Below are 18808 nucleotides of genomic sequence, written 5' to 3' on the forward strand. Positions count from 1 at the left end.
GCCCGAAGATTCGCCATTTGCTTCTGCGCTCGGCCGCGCGCACCAAAGAGGTCGTATACACGTGACACCACACCGGGCAGACTGTGATGAGTTTGATGCGTGTTTGAGAACCCTGGTCTAGAAAGAAGAGCGCCTATCCAACAGTACAGTCGATTGCAAAAGTGTAAAGACCAAAGGTGCCGCTAAATTTCTTTTTCTTTTTTTTTTTGGCACTGCCTACGTGCGCCTGTTATGCCAGCTTCATGCATGAATACAATTCCAGGTTGCACGGCTGTGCTAGGAGAATTTTATTTTTTGCTGATGCCGTGGTCTCTAGAGTCCTGCACTCCGCTTTACATAAGGGATGTCGTTAGTATCGGTGTGGTGACAGGTGCCACCACCCTGCCTTAAATGTAAATTTCAGATTTCATCCATCTCCCGACGAATCGGTTCTAACCGTTCTCGACCTGATCTCCTGCCTCATCTTCGTTATCTTCGCAAGTTGCGCATTTTATACCCAAGTGGCGTATTTTGAATCCGAACGCTTCTTGACGACTGCTGCGCCGATGACGACAGCTAGTGGCAGAATACAGCCTGCGGAAAATACTTCAGCTTCATGCTACTGCAGTCAGTCAGACGTGGGAACTTACGACGGATATCTGGACGATTTTTTATGCTGAAAATTATTTGAAATAAATATAAACAGAGGAACAACGATCCACCCTACCAGCACCACCCTGCGCGCACGTAGCGACAACACCTTCACAAACATGGATGAGATTTGGCGCCGCCGTTCGGGGATGTTCACCAGGCTCACAGAGCCTTCCGGTTGCGGAGTCACGAGCTGCTCTCGCGGGGTCCGTCTCGGCGTTGGGCGTTGTTTCTTCGCGAGCCTGCGCGCGGCGGCGCGGCCTGTTGCCGAGCGCCTTGAAGCCAACAGCCCGCCGGCCTCATCGCCGGCTGGCTGACAGGTTATGAAGTGGTGTCGGCGCACAGACCCTGAACGAGAAAGGAACGGGCGAAGGGGAGGGGGTCGGAATCTTCTCTCTCCGCAGCCTGCCCCGCTGGAAAAATGGGGTGGGGGGAGGCAGTCAAGACGAGGCGGCGTCGTCTTGCGAGGCTCACGCCGAGAGCGAGCGATTGCGGCTGCGAGAAGGCGCGACCGGGCCTTCTTCAAAGGCGCTCGCGCGGCGGATGGAGAAGCTGACGCTTGGTGCGTGAGTTGCGGCGGAGGTTACCCATCATCTTGTTCTCGTCCGTCGGCGGCGTCCGTCCCTTGATCCACTTGGTTGGGACGGCTCTGGGTGGTGGTGGCGGTTGGCAGGGGCTCAATTGTGGCCCCGCTCTCTTTCTTGTCAGGGATCCGCAGCGGTGATGAGGACGGACCGCGCTGTAAGCCCCGGGGACTTGAATGCTCGGGAGCGTCAGTCCTTCGCGCTTGCTGCGTAACCAGGGGTCCGCGCGAGCGTATTCCCCAGGGGCCGTACTATCGAAACATTTCGATTTTTGAATGGAAGCAACCCGCAATTGGCGTCTCGCAGATTCTCATTTCGCCGGTTGTCATGGCGTCTGTTTCCACTGTGCCACCTGCAAGCCATTGCAATGAGAGGGGACCCGGTTCATCGTAACTAAGTCATGGCAACGCCAGCCGAACCAGTATCAGTAATATGAAGCCTTCTTTGTATTTTATTTGACGGAAACTCGTTCCGCTGGTTTTGTTTCTTGATGCCAGGTGAGATAAAGGGGTTGGCGTGGCAGGAAGGTCAGCGACAAGAGGACCATTTTTCGTGACGAGAGTAATTACGGGGCCACGCTCGAGTTACGTCAGATTACGACAGTACAAAGCGCCATTTCGGTGTTGTATGCGACCCAGCGCTAACCTTCTGATCGCTGTATACGTGCAGCCCTTGTGCGTATACTGCGGTCATCTTCCTGCAGAGCTCGCACTGCACACAGGTTCGTACCCGACTCAGCATCGCAGCTTCGGTTTCCCAGTGAGACACAGCGTGGCGGAGTAGCGTGATGGCGTCTAATGAGAGATGGCTGGCATCGTTTTCTTGGTGTTTTATTTTGCTCGTCCGCGGGGCGTTGCCGCGGAGCTGCAGCCGGCGGGAGATGTCTTTGACCCGCAAAGTTTGCATTTTGTCACGTGCAAGATGCCTTCACTCTCTGCCTCGCAGCGCTGGCTTCTGAAAGCGGCGAACTTTGCGATTTTCCACCGACGCACTCTCCCTCCCGCACCCGGCTGCTTCTGTTCGTCTCGGTTATCGTCACTGAGTCGTCGACGGCCGTCATAAGATGCGTAAAGAACGCTGCGCGCGCCGTGTTATTCGTCGACGCAGACAGACGGGTGGATCGTGTGTCAACGTTGTAGGAAATGACTGCAATAGGATGGAAAGTTGGGCGAAGTGGTGTAACTGCATGTTTGTAGCAGCGCGAAAAGACGTGACACGAAGGACGAATAAGGCGCCGCGGGGTAAAGCGCTGGCTTGCAACTAAGCTTTATTCGCGCTCATTGAGGGATTATATGTGCACCCAATATCAAATCGAGATCATTTGCATATTCGCGCGCGAAAGCACACGTGTCACCGCCTAGTACCCTCCCCACAACATGCTATTACTTCATGCAAAAAAAAAAGTTTCGCCCTAAGGGCGAAGCAATGAATGCGATAGCAACACAGCAATGTCATACGAAGTAAGGTGAGCGGCTTTGGTAGCAATATGAATTGTAGTAAACATGAGCTGATTAAGTAAGCAGGTGTGCTGCGGCGTAAGTAGACCGACATGAAGAGAGACTCGATGACCACGAGAAGGCGCGTGTGAAACGGTGGTGTTGATGAGAAGCGCTTCCCGTGGGCAGCGCGTTAGAAGGGACACACCTGTAGCGCTGCACTGCCGACCCGGGCAGCATTGCATGTGTAGCGTGCGTTGCAAAATGTTCCCCGACTATTACTAACTGAATTAACAAGCGTGGTGTGAGCGCGCACAAACAAACACGAATAGATCACACTGAATGACTCCAGACAACGACTGTCAAAACGCTGGCAGCAAGCGCATACGCCGCAGCAACGGGCGAAGGTACGTGCAGTCTATCGCTTCAACGGAAACTGAGCGGCGAATGCACGGCGCATAAAGGTCAGAGCCGTGCGGAGATAAGCGACGGTGCGAGCGAGCGACGAGCGCGGTTGTTGGCAGAGTAGAAGTGCCCCCCCCCCCCCCCCCCGCTCCCTCCGGCGCTGCTTCCCGCTTCCTTGCTTGCGCGTGGGAGATTGAGTGCGTTCGCTCTCCGTGATAGCGCGCGTCCCCGCACGCTTCCGCTTGGGCATACGGCGCGCGGCGAAGATATTATCTATAGGGAACCTCACGGCGACGACGACGGCGACAACGACGGCAGAAATCCGGTTGAAGTGTCCATATAATTGCTATCGCAATAAAATGGAGCAAGGAATTAGGAGGGAGCATTACGTAACAAAACTGAAACTAAGAAAAGCCGGCACCTACACGTGACCAAGAGACGGGAGCGAGAGCATCAGTCACACTCAGACGTTCCACCGAAGGCGATAAATGTACACACGTTGCAATGAAGGACCGAAGTTGCTCGAGCCCATGTAAGAATTGCGCGTGGATTAAAACGTTCCGGGAACCAAACACATTGGGCAGTCTGCCAGCGCAAGGTCACGTGTCGGGCTGACTTTTTGAGAAAGAAAAGTCGAAGGGGATTGCTTCGCCGATAGTTGGCCCGCGAAGGTTGGTTTCGTGACGTAATGCTCTATTTCCTTCCTTCGTGTCCTGACGTATATAATTTTGTAGCGAATTGATACGTTCTTTACTACATTTTTTTTCTACGAACACTTGTAGAGAGCATGGAAAGAGACCTGTAGTGTTTGTTGTTGGACATTCTTTTGTTCAAAGATGGCAACTGTGTGAAATATATATAGCAGGTCCAACGCACTTGTTGGAATCTACGTTAAGCGACGCTTTCTTGAAATGTTTCATTTAAATGCTATGCAAATAGCACATAATGCGTGCGACTGCATTCTGTTTCCAACTTATGTAATTGTTTATGCCTTCTGCTTAAATGAAAACAGAAATTCACATAGCCTCCCGGCATGCGACGTCCATGTAGTGATGGACTTACAGACTGATGGTCGTTTTGCGACTGATAAAGGAATCATTGTGAGCGGAGGTGTGTGTACAGATTAGTGTGAAACATAGTGACGCGTGTTTAACGGTTCAACACCCCTGACGAACACGTTTATCAATCAATCAGCTCCACCACGTGACTGTGGATGCCTCCCGCTGCATCTTTCTGAGATGTTATTTGTCAATGTCGCCTATCCTGCAAATTTGCTCTTGCTTTCCCTCGCTACACCAAAGCCGTGTGGGAGAAACACCGCTACATCTGCTGGGCGACAAACGGACGCCAAACCCCCGGATTAAGATGCATAGTCTAGGCGATACACCTGAGCGGCTGTTATTCGATACCTTTATCAGAATTGCACCGCGTGCAGGATCGGTTCGCGTTAAAACAACATCAGAACCATTCAGATGACACTTATTGTGCACTGGTGTAAGGACAGGCCCACCGACTTCGTTAGTTTGTGCAGCCCATCTTTGGTTAAGTCTCCGGGATTGGACCAGTTCACCATTACACGGTCTCCGAGATCGGCCCACTGTAGGCTGCATGTCATCGAACATGTCGACACTTTGCACCAGCAGCTAAGTAGGTTGGTCGCACTACAATAAAAGCCGTGTGTCCTCTCTGATTAAACTCTGCGCGCCAGATGGCACGCTGTAATGAAGATGACGGGTTGAATCTGTAATATGACGCTCATCCGAAGCACGGCTCGCGTTTCTACTAGCCGCTTCGCAGCAGCAATGGATTCGTGCCCGCATTTCAGCGCAACTGTTGCGGTGACCGCAGCCCCCGGGGTCCGTGGCCGGTTTGTCGTACTCCGACTGTGCAGGAATTCTCGGAGAGAGCGCAGTTACGATCAGTGACACGCGCGCGCTCCCCATGACCGGTGAACCTTTGTTGCCTTTGTGGCGGCGATAGCACGACGGTTCCGCGACGCATCACAAGGGAAAAGGGGGGCTGGCGCCCTATCGGCCGCTCGCATCTCTCCCTGCGGATCGGCGCGTGCTTTAAATACCACATAACCCGCGTACGTACATGCGCGGATGGTCCGGCGGCGCGCCGACGCAGCGCCGGGGAGGGCGCGCGCGCGGTGCCAATTGCGCGGGCCGGCCATGTGCGGCAGGGCCGACAAGGACGAGAAAGCGCGCCGAGGGTGAGCGCGCTCTCAAAGGGCGGCTTACAATGACAGGTTAATCTTCGCCGATGATGCTCGCCCAAGGGCCGGCCTGCAATTGCGGCGGCGCAGATATTTCATTATATATCGGCCAGCTTCTTTATTCGCCCCCTTTCACCTCCTCGCAACTGGTTCTTCTTTCTCAGAGCCACCTCTTTCACCTGACGAAGGTGGGGGAAGAAGTTCGGCGACTCCCTTCGCCGATAACCTTCTCCCGTCTCTCTCTTGATTCCACACAGCATCCGTGTACTTGCCCCCGGCGTGCCCTTTCCCGTTGCCCATTTGTTAAAGGTTGGCAGGCGGGAGGGTGTTTGGTTGGCACGGGACGTTGGGAGGGAGGGTAAACCTCCTTCCAGCAAGCTTATGAAGCAACGTAGGCTTTTTATTTGGGTTTTTTGGTGCAAGAAGGAGCTTCCTCCTCTCACTCGCCCTCACTCTCTTCTATCTCTCCGCCAGCCGTTTTGCTGCGTTCCGCTACGCCTGGCTGCACTGGCGCCGGCTGCATGTAGCTGGGCTGCGCGCGCGAGTGAGCGCGTTCGCATGGCAATTTTCTCGTCGGAGGCTGCGCGCGGAATCTCCGCGAGAGTTCCGGAGCAGCGGGCGAAGTTGTTCGACTTGTGTCGCCGTGGGCTCGGAACGACTAAAGGGGCTTTAGGAATGACGACGGTCGTCGGGTCGAGCGCTGTCGCCGTCGGCGTTGTTTTTAATGTCTCGCCTCCTCCCCTTTCCCTCATCATCCTAATGGGGGGCGGGCGCGTTGGGTCAGATTGCGACGGGGCGTCGTGACACTGCTCGTCGGGTCGCGAACGTGGCGCGGTCGGGCCTCCGGTCGTCGTTGTCGTCTGCCTACGTTCTCGCCTGTCGGCGTCGTGCCAACGTGACACGCTCGAGAAAGAGCAAGTTGGAAATTCCCTTCACTGCGCCACTCCCATCGCGAAGATTTCAAAGGTCGTGATTCGTGCAGTTCTGATTAGTAAAGCGTGATGAAGCGTAGGATCTCAGTGTAGTTTGTGCAATATCGGTTATCGATGTAGCCAACATTCGAGTATCACTGTTCAATTGACACACAGGGACGTTCGCCTAGCTCGCGTCTGAAATTCCTACGCAACTACCGCAGTGCCTGCATAACACAGGGCAGCGGGTGCTTGTTCAGTGGCCTTTTCTTCATTTTTCTATTAGAAATACCTTTCGAGAAGTCCCCCGGCCGAATAAAGAAATTTAAAAAAAATTGCGACTCGCGTTCTTTTTTAAAGGAGCATCCAAATGATAATGGGTCCGCGCGCCGCCCGTACCTCCATAGAACACATTCGTTGTAGCGAAAGTCGTACTTTGGAGTTGCAAACTTTTTTTTTTTTTCTAGCTTGGCTGTCGTACGTGAGTGGCGTCACATGGTTCGAGGTAATTAACGCCCGAACAGCCATGGACGTGGACAATAATTGATGTACCGGTTGCAACTTTGGTTATATCGACCGTCATAACGAATTACACTACAACTCTGCTTTAAAAAATTATACTGTATCTCTGCAAGAGCCATGCTGCATCGATGAACTCACTCTGTAGGCTTATAAATTTGCGCTCTGTACGGTTTGTAAGCTTGTTACCACTACATATATGCCATATTTCCAAGGTACGGCCCCAGTCAAGGCTTCTCTTGGGCCTTCTGTCCGTGCCCCAAACATCGGTATAAGTAAACGTTGATCGATTGATTGATGTGAACCTAGCAGTCATCATCGGCTCACCAGTTTACCATTATATCGGTTTTCTTCGTAGTGAAAGGTACCTTGAAAAGCCCAGTGCAGCGCTATCAGATATAAACGCAGTTTCCCTTGCACAAGATATCAGACCCATTTTCTCGACGTTTCTTTCAGTATTGATAGCTTTCACGTGACGTCAGGGAGCCAGCTTATCATCGTGCCGTTGCACCAGCATGACGGCTACGATGACGTCAGTGCAAGCCATCCATTACGACGAATGGCGTTGAAAGGGGTTCGCTCCTCAACGCCACCTATCTAGGTAGTACCCATCTAGGTAGCCCTTCGTGAGGCGCACGCAGTTTTGCAAAAACCTTGTTGTTGTTGTTGCTGCTGACACTCCGTAGATTTCAAACTTGCCTCGACATGACAACGCCCAGCGCTGTTCGCGATTGCGCGGGTCCAGCGTATATGCGGCGGCCGAGTACGCAGCTTTCTCTCTCTCTCTCCGGCACTTAACTCGGGCTCATTTATGATCCTCTCGCCATTTATCTCGGCCTCTCCGCAACACGAGTTCGATGCGGCGCGGCGATAAACAAAGCCTGGTCCTGGTGCGCATATATGCGCATACATTTGCCGATATTAATCTCCCCACTGTTGCGCCTCCCGGTCACCGCACCCGGGGGCCAACTCAGTGCAGCTCGCGCATCGGAGCAGCTTCGAGCTCACTCACTACACACATGCTCTACCCTTTCTCTCGTCTCTCTCACGGTTAATGAAAGGCGACCGTCCAATTCCGCACCGACTGCGTAAATGCGAGTCGCGTACGTGACCGAAGCGCTCTCCGGTCGGCGCTGGGCAACATCAGCAACATGGTTGCTAAATCGTCGTGCGCGCAGCCCTTTGCTTCCCTTTAATGCATTTAATTTGCATATATGTCTCGCAGTGGACAGCGGGAGTAACCGATTGCCTTCGCCCTTTACGACTTAGACCGGGTCGGTGTGCAAATGAAGGCGAGCCTTTTACGGTGCCACCAGCCGTTATAATTGTTGGTTGAAAGCGCGTCCTTCTATGGTGCGTTTCTTTTTTCTTCTCGCTTTCTCCGGCAAGCGATCGTTGTTCCTCTGCGATGGCCGCGTTTGCGTTGTGCGGCAAAGTATAACTCGCTGTATCGGGAATGTTGCGGTCGTTCATCGTGGTTGTTCATCATGGCTACGTCGTCGTTCGTTATTTCGCGCTGCACAATAACTCGTCGAGCGGTGTGTTTTACTTCTGGTTTTCGTTTCCTGCTTTTGCATGGCGATAGCCTCTGCGCGTAGCTTTCACTGTGCTTCGCGGAGTTGGTGCGACAAAGCCGAGCTCTGCGAGTATTGCGATAAACGTTTTCTCGATGCCTGGTGACACTGAACTAGTGCTTTAGTTGTGTTCTTTGGTATGCTGCAGCGTTGTGTTGCTGTATACCTGAGTGCGTATTTAGACTGCGTATGATTGACTATGATTGCAACCATCCCTGTAATCATCACTGATAGGGTTTCACAGTATGAATGAAAGAAACAAACAAAATGTAGCAACCTGAAAAAAAAAAAACTGGGAAAGAAAAAAAAACTGCTTTTGGGGTGAGAGAGAGAGAGAGAGAGACAAAGAAACGGGGTGGTAAAGGCAGCGAGGTTAACCCGAAGACATTCTGGTTTGCTACCCTGTACTGGGGGACGGGTAAGGGGAAATGAAAGGTGGGTAGGCTTCAAGTGCACTATACGCGAAGATACATCGAAATAACTAAATGGTCCACTGCAGCTAGTTTGCAGCCGCATCACTCTCTCGGCCTCTGATACACTTAGTGCGCGACAAGGTGTGAATAGTGGCGCCGAGCCGTGCTCCCTTTATGGACTGCAGAGCATAATGCCAACCTTCCACTTTCTCATATAGAACCACTTCTCTGTGAATACTCGACGTTCAGCTTGCTTAACGCTGCTGTCTGAAAGCATTCTTCACTTTTGTCCAGCTGTGTGCCTCCCCCGTCTCACAAGATGTCACCCTTCCGAGTTCGTAAAAGAACGCGTCGTCGGCTGCAAGGCTGCCCTCTCCTTGCCGTTTCCTGCACTGCTCCGTTTCGCGCAGTCCTTTGTTCTCTGGCTGACTTTGACTGCAGGTCCGGAGCGTGCAGTCGCCCTCCGCGTACCGGCTCACGTGGTGCCGCTGAAGTTGTGTGTGTCTGCGCGTGTGTGTCTTACTCTCTCTTCGCTGATGAATGTTCCTCGGGCACGCACGCCTGCCTCCTCGAATCGTGCGCTTCGTGAGACACGCAGGGGCGCGATGGCCGGCTGCTTAGCTCTGACGTTTGCTCTGCCTTGAAATGAGCGGATCGCTATCGCATCCGTCGTGGTTGCGGTTGACCCCCGAACTGCGCGTGGGGCTGACTGTGGCATTTCCAGAGGTGGCTCCGTCAACATCGAAAGTCCCCGCGTAGCGACGTCACGCGCCTTCTTTTGTTCCTCTCTTTATGTAGCTGCCGTAATCCGTCCCACGTTGGCAAGATTTCCTAGTAGTGTCAGTAGACTCGGCACTTCTTTGCGGTTGCTTACCCGGTTCAGCGCTGTCTGATTGCTAAGTACGCAATTCTCGTTTTCGAGGAAGTCGCCTGGTGCTGAGTTCCTACGATGTTATGAGTCGTACAGTTCATTGCGTCCCCGCCGCCTCGACTGCCGTCCACCGTGGCCCCCTTCTGTCTCCTTGGCCTCTGTCGGAAGGGCTGATAGTGCTGCATGCGATGTCTTAGCTTCGAAAAGAATCAATGCATCGACGACCTATTCTGCTACATATTGCACCGATTTGGCATTGGGAGACAATCCCTTTCTCACCTCTGACCTATACTCTATACTTCACGAGTCGTTCGCAGCACAGTGGAAGCTGCGGTACTTCTTAGCCAATAGGAAGACCGAATGCCCCTCGAGATGTGTTCATCCGCGCCGCATCGTCCGCTCACCGTCACAGTAATTTGTGGCATACGACGCGGATGCGTAAAGATCCTCACATGCCACCTATCGCTGTAACGTATCATGTACCAAGCAAAGATAAAGCTCTCTAATCCCGCCTGTAATCAGACAGTTACGCTCGGAACTATATTCCGCTGTGCAAGGATATTGCCTATGTACGCCTCGTACCTTCGACAGCGTTGCAAATGACCTGTGAGATGATCGGCTTGATGATCGGATGAAACGACCTGATCGGCTTACGAAGCAGTGGAGGCACTCCATGAGAACACCTTTCAGTGCTCGACGCTGACAGCATTTACCCTTTCCATCTCGCTAACTCGATATCCCCGGTTCCCTTCCCCAGCGTTGGGGGGCCAGGCAGACGTTCTGTTTGGTCCGGCATAATGTAACGATTTTATTCCGATGTCATTGCTTATCGCGCTTCGTCAGTGGACCGAGCGGCGCTCCGCGCGTGTTATCAACGGTGGATGATCGAGCATGGAGGAAGCATCTGAACTAGGAGGTAGCATTACGTCACGAAGCCTGCCTTGGCAAGCCAACTTGTCGCGAAGCCATTGTCTTCGCTTTCCGCCCGAGAAGTCGGCCCAACGCGTGGCCTCGGAGTCGCGGCGTATCGACCGAGAATGTCAGGTTTGCGGTAGTATTTAAGCGATGCGCAATCGTTCGGTTGCTCCGCCTGCAGAGCGTAAACGCACCGGGGAGCACTAAAACCTACCGCGCGCTCTGACGTGACGATAACGTGTTGGGCCGACTCGTTCGGCTTCAATCGTGTGGCGCAATGCTCCCTCATAGTTATATTGCTTTCATCTGTGTAATCAAGCGAAGGGAAACGTTACATTATACCGGCCCTAGTTAACAAGCAACCTTGCCTTCCCTTTAATTGTCGCCTCTCTGCCGGTTGTCTTTCTGCCTCAAGCAAATGAACCTGATGGACCTCTCTGAAGGCAGTTGCTGGCACGCTTTCGAATCTCTTGTACGTTCACGCTTGTGCGTTTTCGTGACAGTTACGATGTCAAATTACTGTAATGGCATTCTCCTCAAACGTCGCTCGATTTCTTTCCCGTTCGCAGACTGGCCGGGGCGGCCCTTCAGACTGCTGGACTGCAGGACATGGCCTACCTGCAGCAGCAACAGCAGCAGCAGGTGCAGCAGCAGGTTCAGCAGCACCAGCAGCAGCAACGTCGCCAGAGCGCCGACGCGGCGGCCGTGGCGGCGGCGTTGCAGTCACCGTACCGGCTCAGCCCCTACATGGACCAGATGTACAGCCCCTTCCAGGCGAGCCCGCCGCTGGCGATGCGGGTGCTCAGCCCCCTCGATCACCGGGGTGAGTACTCGTCGTTGCCCTGAGAGACTGATACGCACACCACACTGGCGGCTGCACTGATTCGGTGTAGACATCGAACTAAGAACGATAACAAAAGGAGAGAAAGCTGGCGACATGCGTAGCCGTACGTCTGTCCCTGCGATCATTTGCCTTTGTTTGGCGTGCGATAACTACGCCGAGTCATGCATTTTAGTTTTGCATTACCGCGCGAAAAAGAAAACAAAAATCTAGTCCTACTGTACATCTTTCCTTCCAGCAAAACGGAGCTGGCCCATTAAGGCTCAGGATTACGGTTCGACACGGAAGCCTCGAAGAACTGAAGTTCTCCATCAACTCGCCCAAACCGCTACACTTGTACATGTGTATTACTTACCGCGGCACCTGTCCTCTAGACCCCTTAAAGAAAATTGCCCCAGCTTTGCTCATGCCTTTAGCGCACTGAGCATCGCGGGCGAGCAGCCTCTTACATACGGTCGCATATCTACTACATTCGACTCCCGTTAATTCGACTTCTCGCTTAATTCGAATGCACCAAAAAGTCCAGACGCGAAACCTTACGTTACTATGAAGGAAAACTCGTTTAGATTGAACGCCGAAGGCATGTCGATTCAGTTAATCCAACCTTAGAGGTGCCTAATACGCCCAGCGTTACTACGAGCCTGAGAACACAACGAAATTCAACAGACGGTGCTACTGCTTCCCTACGCAGGACGCTTTTTTATTGATATCTTATTGGTCGCCGACGGTCGATCGTTCCTCCCGTGAAACCAACTGTTCTTGATTGTTTCGTGCTGTCACGCCCCCATGCTTAGCAGTCTGCTGGCGCTTTTTGCCACATGCTGGTTGAGCTTGTGCTTCAATAGAAAGAAGCAGAAAGACATGTACCAACTACTTCAAGCAACAACAACAAGAAAAGCTTTGAATTCAGTTCGTTCTTCCGCTGTTCATTCGAACTTTTGGATAATTCGACCGAACCGTACGGGTCCGCAAGTTTCGTATTAACGGGAGTCGACTGATACGTGTTGTGGCTCCTTTCCGACACGTTCTCTTGCAAAAGCATTGGCGCGAGTAGATGTTGCTTTCGGTTGCCGAGCACTATCGAGGTACACGCTGTGGCCGCGGTCACGTTTCGGCGCAGCAGCTCGCCTCCATTCTGCGGCCTCGCGTTGTTGCGCAGCGCTCGCCGCATTGTCTTTCCTCCATTCCGCTCATCGCTGAAGAACCGCCACCGCCGACGCATCTTCATTCCAATGCCTTCCGGCGGCCAGCCCGTGTGGGCGTGCATCGCCACCATTCCTACCGCACCTTTCGGCTGATGAGCGTAGCTCGATCCAGCGACCGTGGCCTCCGCGATCTGCTCCCGCAGCGCGCCGGCGGATCTGATCGCGGAGGCCAGGCAGCACCCGCCGCCCGCTTTGCTGTTGCTGCACTGGCATGCACGCGCTGCACGCGTCTTCGTCGTCTCGACCGGGCGTGCTTCGGCGCGGGCTCAGCGACTCTAAAACAAGCGTTCCATTCGGGCTTCGCAGGCAGTGCGCGAGCGCGTGTCTATTTTGGGTGGAGAAGCGCACCGGTGTGAGTGCTCGCGGGACGTTTGTGCGCGCGCCGCCCACGGCTGATGACCGAGAGAAAGCGGCGCGCAGTTCAGTGACGCGGTTTACCAACGGCCCCCGCGCGAATGTTGTTGCACGCGTGGGCGCGGTCAACGGCGCCGTTTCCGCGTGCAGCCGGCGTAAATACTTTACGGACCGCGGCATCTGAGAAGAACGTTTCATTTCCGAGCAGTTTTAGTGACTAGCTGGTGAAACTGTATATCGCTATGAACGGACATGTTCGTTCGCGGATACGTTAGCTGCTCCATGACCATGTTGATTGCGTATCACTGAGCTCTCGCAAAACTGAGTTCGCGTAACAGCCGAAGATGGCGGCTCCCATAAACCTGAAAGTAAAGTACTCTATATCGTTCGCATATACGCTCCAAGAAAAGCTTGCACCATTTTGGGGCTTATCTTTTCCCTAAGCAGTAATCGTCATCTATGTTACTGCGTGTCTCTTTTATCGTTGTGCGCCTGGTATACTTCTAGGTCACGAACGGTATCAGCGGGACATTGCACTCTTGACAGGAAAGTAGCGAGCGCCACAATGTTTTGAGCAAAACAAACGCAAGTAATTAAGACATATGACGAATATTGTTTGGGGTTAAGATACGGCCCAAAAAGGTGTATTTCTTTCTTTCTTCCTTTTTTTATCCAGTGTTTTCTTAGATTCCTAGGCCCCGTAACTTTCGACGCCGGCTGTACTACGCAACCGACATGGATTTCGGCGATCAATTTCAGTGTTTTTTTTTTTCTTTTCCTTTCTACATCTAGTGCGTGTAAGCTAAATCTTTCAAATAGAAATGTTACGCATTGATGTTCAACACTTCTCAGCGTTCCTTTTACACAGTGCTGATAGGAACGTAAGTGCATTTCTCCGCATAGTTGGGGACACATTTCTCGAAACTATTCTTAAGCAGAGGATTTCTGCTTGATGGATATTGAAGAAGATGAGTTCATTACTACTCGGATTCAATTTCACAATTAGTACTCGGAAGTGATCAGTTACTAAGGTAATGAGTGAAATCTTGTTGGTCAGCTAAAGTGACTGTAAGTTGGCGCAAGTAGTGTCTGCCTTTAAACAGAAAAATTATTTGAGCTGTGTCGGTAAATTATCCTTCCACAATATAAAGAAAAGCCGCTCTTATTGCGAGAAAACGCGTGGTATGCGAGAACAGACGAGAAAACGATGGACTGGTGGCGCCGCCGCCTTAAAATTCCCGCACTAGCTCGCCGTGACGTCATCGATTTTGACGCCGTCTGCTCGGGCCTGGTTGAACTTTTATCGGTAAAAAAATTGGCTACATTGTATTCGAAAAGAGCCCTAGACTGAAATTTGGAAGCTTCAAGAACTTTTGCTGGAACCACAAATGGCCAAAATACTGCAGAATAACTTTGCACTTCGTGACGTCACGCTGCGCTGACGTGCTCACGGCCCTGGGGTTTTGGCGCGAAATCCAAAATGAAACAACCTTGTTTGCTCTTCAACCTATTAACGCGAAATAACCGCTTGGAGAATACTTTATCAATATAAATTGATTCAATGTTTCGCGTTAGTGTACCTCCAAGTAATCCTGGTGATGCGACAGAATTGCGATATCTATACCAAAATTTCATTTATTAGTCTCTTTTCATTACAGTAGATAACTTGGTAGATGTGAGCTATATGGGGACCGAAAGGAAACGAGAAATCTGTGCTCGGTTAAACACTAAAGAAAGAAAGTATGCCCAATTTTCGGGAGACAAAGGCGAAGCTGCCGAACCCTACTTAAAAGTGGGAGAAACAGGACTATAGGTCGGCTCCTTGACGTCTGCTGTGGTAGTATATCTAGGTTAGCCTTTCGTTTTCTTTCTTCTTTTTTTAATAATGCGAAATGCGCCAGGCGACCATCATTCGCGAATGTCACGTCCCCTCCTCTTCGAGCCACAATGCTTTGCCGCGCCCGTAGAGTGTCGCGGCGATACGAGCTCGTCGAATCACGGGAGGCGGGACCGCGCGCTGTGCGGCTCGCGCGATCGAGGCTACGCCCCTACAATCTCAAATCTCGCTCATACCGCCCGCTCTAGCTGCTCGATGATTATGGGCCCGCGGGATCGCTGGCTGGTCGGTCGGTGCTGGTTTTGTCTGGAGACCTCCTTTTGTTTTTCTTCTTTCTTATTTCACGAGAGTTTGGGGCCCGCGAAAATGGTCGTTTGCAGTCGGCACTCGCAAAAATGGCGATAAGAGGCCATTGTAGCTCTGAGATTTGCCTGGCGGCATCATTTTCACGATCGTTGCACGCTCACACGCTTGACACGTTCTTTTTTTTTTTTGTGCGTGTTTGTGTTTGTTATTTGGTGGTTGCCTCAAGGCATACTATTTGTACAAAAAAAAAAAAAAAAACTTAGCAAAGGGCGTCAAATGAATGAATGCACACCCCTGTTTGATGCAGGCACTGCAGCAATGAAATTGTGCACTTTTGTGTGACTGCCGTTGCACAAAAGAACACTTGTGCTCCAATTTAATTTATGTTTATCACGAGCACGTGTTCACGGCGGGTGCATAAGACAGGCGGTTTCCAACCCACTGCCTTTTAGTTAACCTGGCTGTTAATTTGGTTATTTTTCCTATTGTGTGCAGTGCTTTTTTCATTTCTGGAATGTTATTTACACTGGTCACATTATGATGCGGATGAATGCACATGCCTGCATGTGCTAGCGATGCACAGTAACCAAAATAAATGCTTGTTGACGTCTAAACTGCTACTAACAAATTATTACATGCCAAAGAGGGCGCTCTATTGACTGAACACGAGGTCAAGTGTACAATTTCTGCTCTCTCTGAATGTATTTCAGTGTGGGTGGAATGGCAAGAATTCTTGTGTACCTGCTTATTGTACCATGTGTCGCACAACGGAATAAACAAAAAAAAAAACATGGGTGGTCAAAACAATTCCTAGTGCTTTTCTACCATGTCTCTGATTACCTGTGTGATGATCTAAAACGTTAGAAGGAATACATAAATCGATCAATAAACCAGTAAATTCATGTAATATTCTCCTCTGTAGTGTGTGGAACATGTCTATAGTACATTGACATTGCAAGTGCTTGCCCAGGGTTAATCCTTCATTGGACCTTTTCAGGAATTCACATGGATTACATCCAGCAGATGGCAGCCCTGGGCCAAAGAGGTCTTATGGACTTTCATGCAGCGAGTGCAGCTGTCACACCGGACATCACATTCTCAGCCGAAGGTATTGTTATGCAAAATACCTATGAAAGGCATGCAGTTTATTCGGTCAGATCCACTCTGATGGCTTTATTACCAGTTTCATAACAATGACTGCTTGGAAAATTGCAAAGACAGCTTTCATTATAAAGAAGACACCTCTGCAATACAGTGTTGTGTGAAGCCTCACCCCTTCCATATAAAAAAACAGAACAAAACCTTTTGAAAATGTTTTACACCTAGACTTTAAAACAAATTGAAGTGTAATATAGTCGTAAAGCATTGGTTACAACAAAAGTCCTGTGAAGGCATGGTGGACATATTGTAGCCATTCTAGCTATACCTTATCACATAGATAAAGCTTGTCACTCATGCCATGAGTTGCCTAAGCCTGTGCAAGTTCTGCAAGAAAGCTTGTTGCCAGTCAAGTGTTATGTTGTGTGTGCATGCAAGAACCGGCTCTTGCACCACATTTTTTAGCTTATGCTTAGCCAACAATGAATTACATGCATGAGCATTGTGAAATAGTATTTAGATTCTTACAAAGCACAGCAGTGTGATTTTGTGGTATCGCTTCTAGTTGAGTAACGTTTTTTGGTCAAATCTCTTCTCCTCGCAGGATCTCGGCTGGCTAGTCCCAGAGCTGGAGCACGTGGCCGCAAGCGGGCGCTCTCCAGCTCACCTTACTCGGAAGGCTTTGACATTGGTTCCATGATCCGCCTCTCTCCCAACTCCTTGGTTTCCTTTATGAATGGATCCCGGAGTTCCAGTGCCAGTGGCTCATATGGCCACCTTTCAGCAGGTACGCTATTCCGTGTTAGCACTGCATACACTGTCACACGTTCATGTGCATTTTTGCACATGAACCCATGTTAGCTGCAAAAGCTCTCAGTGGGGGACACCGTGCCACCGCGAATATGGAAGAACGGATGCGTTTGTAACACACTGCCAGAATGAACCTCTGCTGTACCCTCATGCATATGCTATATTAGCATTGCAGCGCTATCCATCATATATTTGTTTGCACATGCATGCCACGTACGAAGGATCTTGAGTGCGAAAATTCATGGGATCACGAATAGGGAACAATAGATGGCAGCAAACTGCATTCTAGCACATAAATGGTGGATTACCGATGTTCTTGGACTGAAAGTCCCCCTGCTGTTCTCATGTGTATCACTCCTTTGGAGCCTAAACTTTGGAGCATTATTGAGAAACCTGAAAGCAAGTCATGGACTGCACAACAAGGTAAGTACCAGGAAAAGATATGCACAATGAACAGATGGAAGGGCGGCGCTGTGGATTAGTGAGCAAAAACAATTTAATTTATATTCTGGTTTAAGTTAAAGTAACGATGTGGCATTGGGCAGGCAATGCGTAGAACAGATAGGTGATAGGTGTGAAGGGAAGGGACACGCACTCAAGGGTGGAAGTGTATTCGGTGAAGGCCTAATGGTTCCAGGCCTAATGGGTTCCACCTATGCAGAACCAGGGTAATTGTAAATCTCTGGCACAGGCCGTCATTCTGCAGTGGACATAAAATGAGGCCATTATGATGATATTGGAATAAGTATTTTAGCTCTTGTGTTCCAATACAATGCATACTTACCGTGGTCGCCCAATGTCTTCGTTTGCTGAAATGTCCATCAGTGTCCCTAACTGCTACATAGAGTGACGCTTTTGGGAAACTGTTCTCTGGAATGCCAGTGTATCTTGTAGGTTAATGTAGGACATTCTAAGGATGGACACCCCGAAAGTGGTGCTAGTCTTCGTATTTCGGCTAAGCAGTTGTGCCTTCACTGCTGCTTGGCTTTAATTTCGCAATTGCAGCATGGTGCCTTAAAGTAAATAACAATCGGCACCCTTTAGATAATGAGCCAAATCAGTGTCGTAACATTTATTTGCTGCTAATGTCCACTTAGTCACATAGCATAGTTGCAGAAATGGCAGGCGGCTTTATATGTTAAAAGAAAGTGTTTCACATAAGAAAAATCTTCAACTAGTAGATGAGCATGCTGTTGCATTAAAGGAACGGTCGTGAAATGTACAAGCAAAAATGAGGTAAAATTGATGTTCACAGATGTCGCACAAGAAACCTGAGATTTTTTAAATATTAATCTTGATTGCACAACCTTATGTCTATGATGCGGATTCATAAGGCCTTCTGCTGCATTTTTTCTTTAGTGCTCATCAATTATTTGCATACCATATACTGCTTGCGTGTGATGAAATTCAGTAATTACACAATTTTGAAATTATTGCTTGTGTATCCTTTTTCCCTGCAAGCTGCGGGGAAAGTAATTGCGTAGTTTTTTATTATCACTTGAAGCCCAGGAATGACTTGAACATACTTTGTTCACTTTTGACAGAAATGTCTCTTGGTAAATACATTGTGTGCACCATTTTTAACTAAAATACCAGAATTGAAAAGTAATTTGAATGACACTGCCTTTATGTAATTATTTCTCTCTACTTGTGCATTCATACTGGGAAGGCCCAAATTGGTGAGTTGTCCAAGTTCTATATGTGACAACACAAGTTGAGCATTGCTTCAATGGAATAAAAAAAAAATGAAATGGACCGTTTTATATGCACCACAACAGTTATTTGTGGTGCAGTGTCCATGTCTGATGCTTGTCTGTGGCCTTTCAAAGTGCCATATCTGTGAGATAAGTGGCAACTACTTTGAGTGTGTTATTGATATAT

General features: G+C 50.2%; 1 protein-coding gene across 2 annotated transcripts in view; it reads left to right on the forward strand.

The window, feature by feature from the left end:
• The window catches only part of LOC119455491 (zinc finger protein GLI3), a 64642-nt gene that overhangs the window by 30804 nt on the left and 15030 nt on the right, over positions 1 to 18808 (forward strand). For both annotated transcript variants that reach the window (XM_049668825.1, XM_037716897.2), the window contains exons 2-4: positions 11046 to 11299; positions 16017 to 16127; positions 16722 to 16904. In XM_049668825.1, the coding sequence (XP_049524782.1) occupies positions 11046 to 11299; positions 16017 to 16127; positions 16722 to 16904 (548 nt within the window). The remainder of the gene's footprint in view (positions 1 to 11045; positions 11300 to 16016; positions 16128 to 16721; positions 16905 to 18808) is intronic.

The sequence above is a fragment of the Dermacentor silvarum genome, chromosome 6 (genome assembly GCF_013339745.2).
Source record: "Dermacentor silvarum isolate Dsil-2018 chromosome 6, BIME_Dsil_1.4, whole genome shotgun sequence".
Classification (NCBI taxonomy): Eukaryota; Metazoa; Arthropoda; class Arachnida; order Ixodida; family Ixodidae; genus Dermacentor; species Dermacentor silvarum.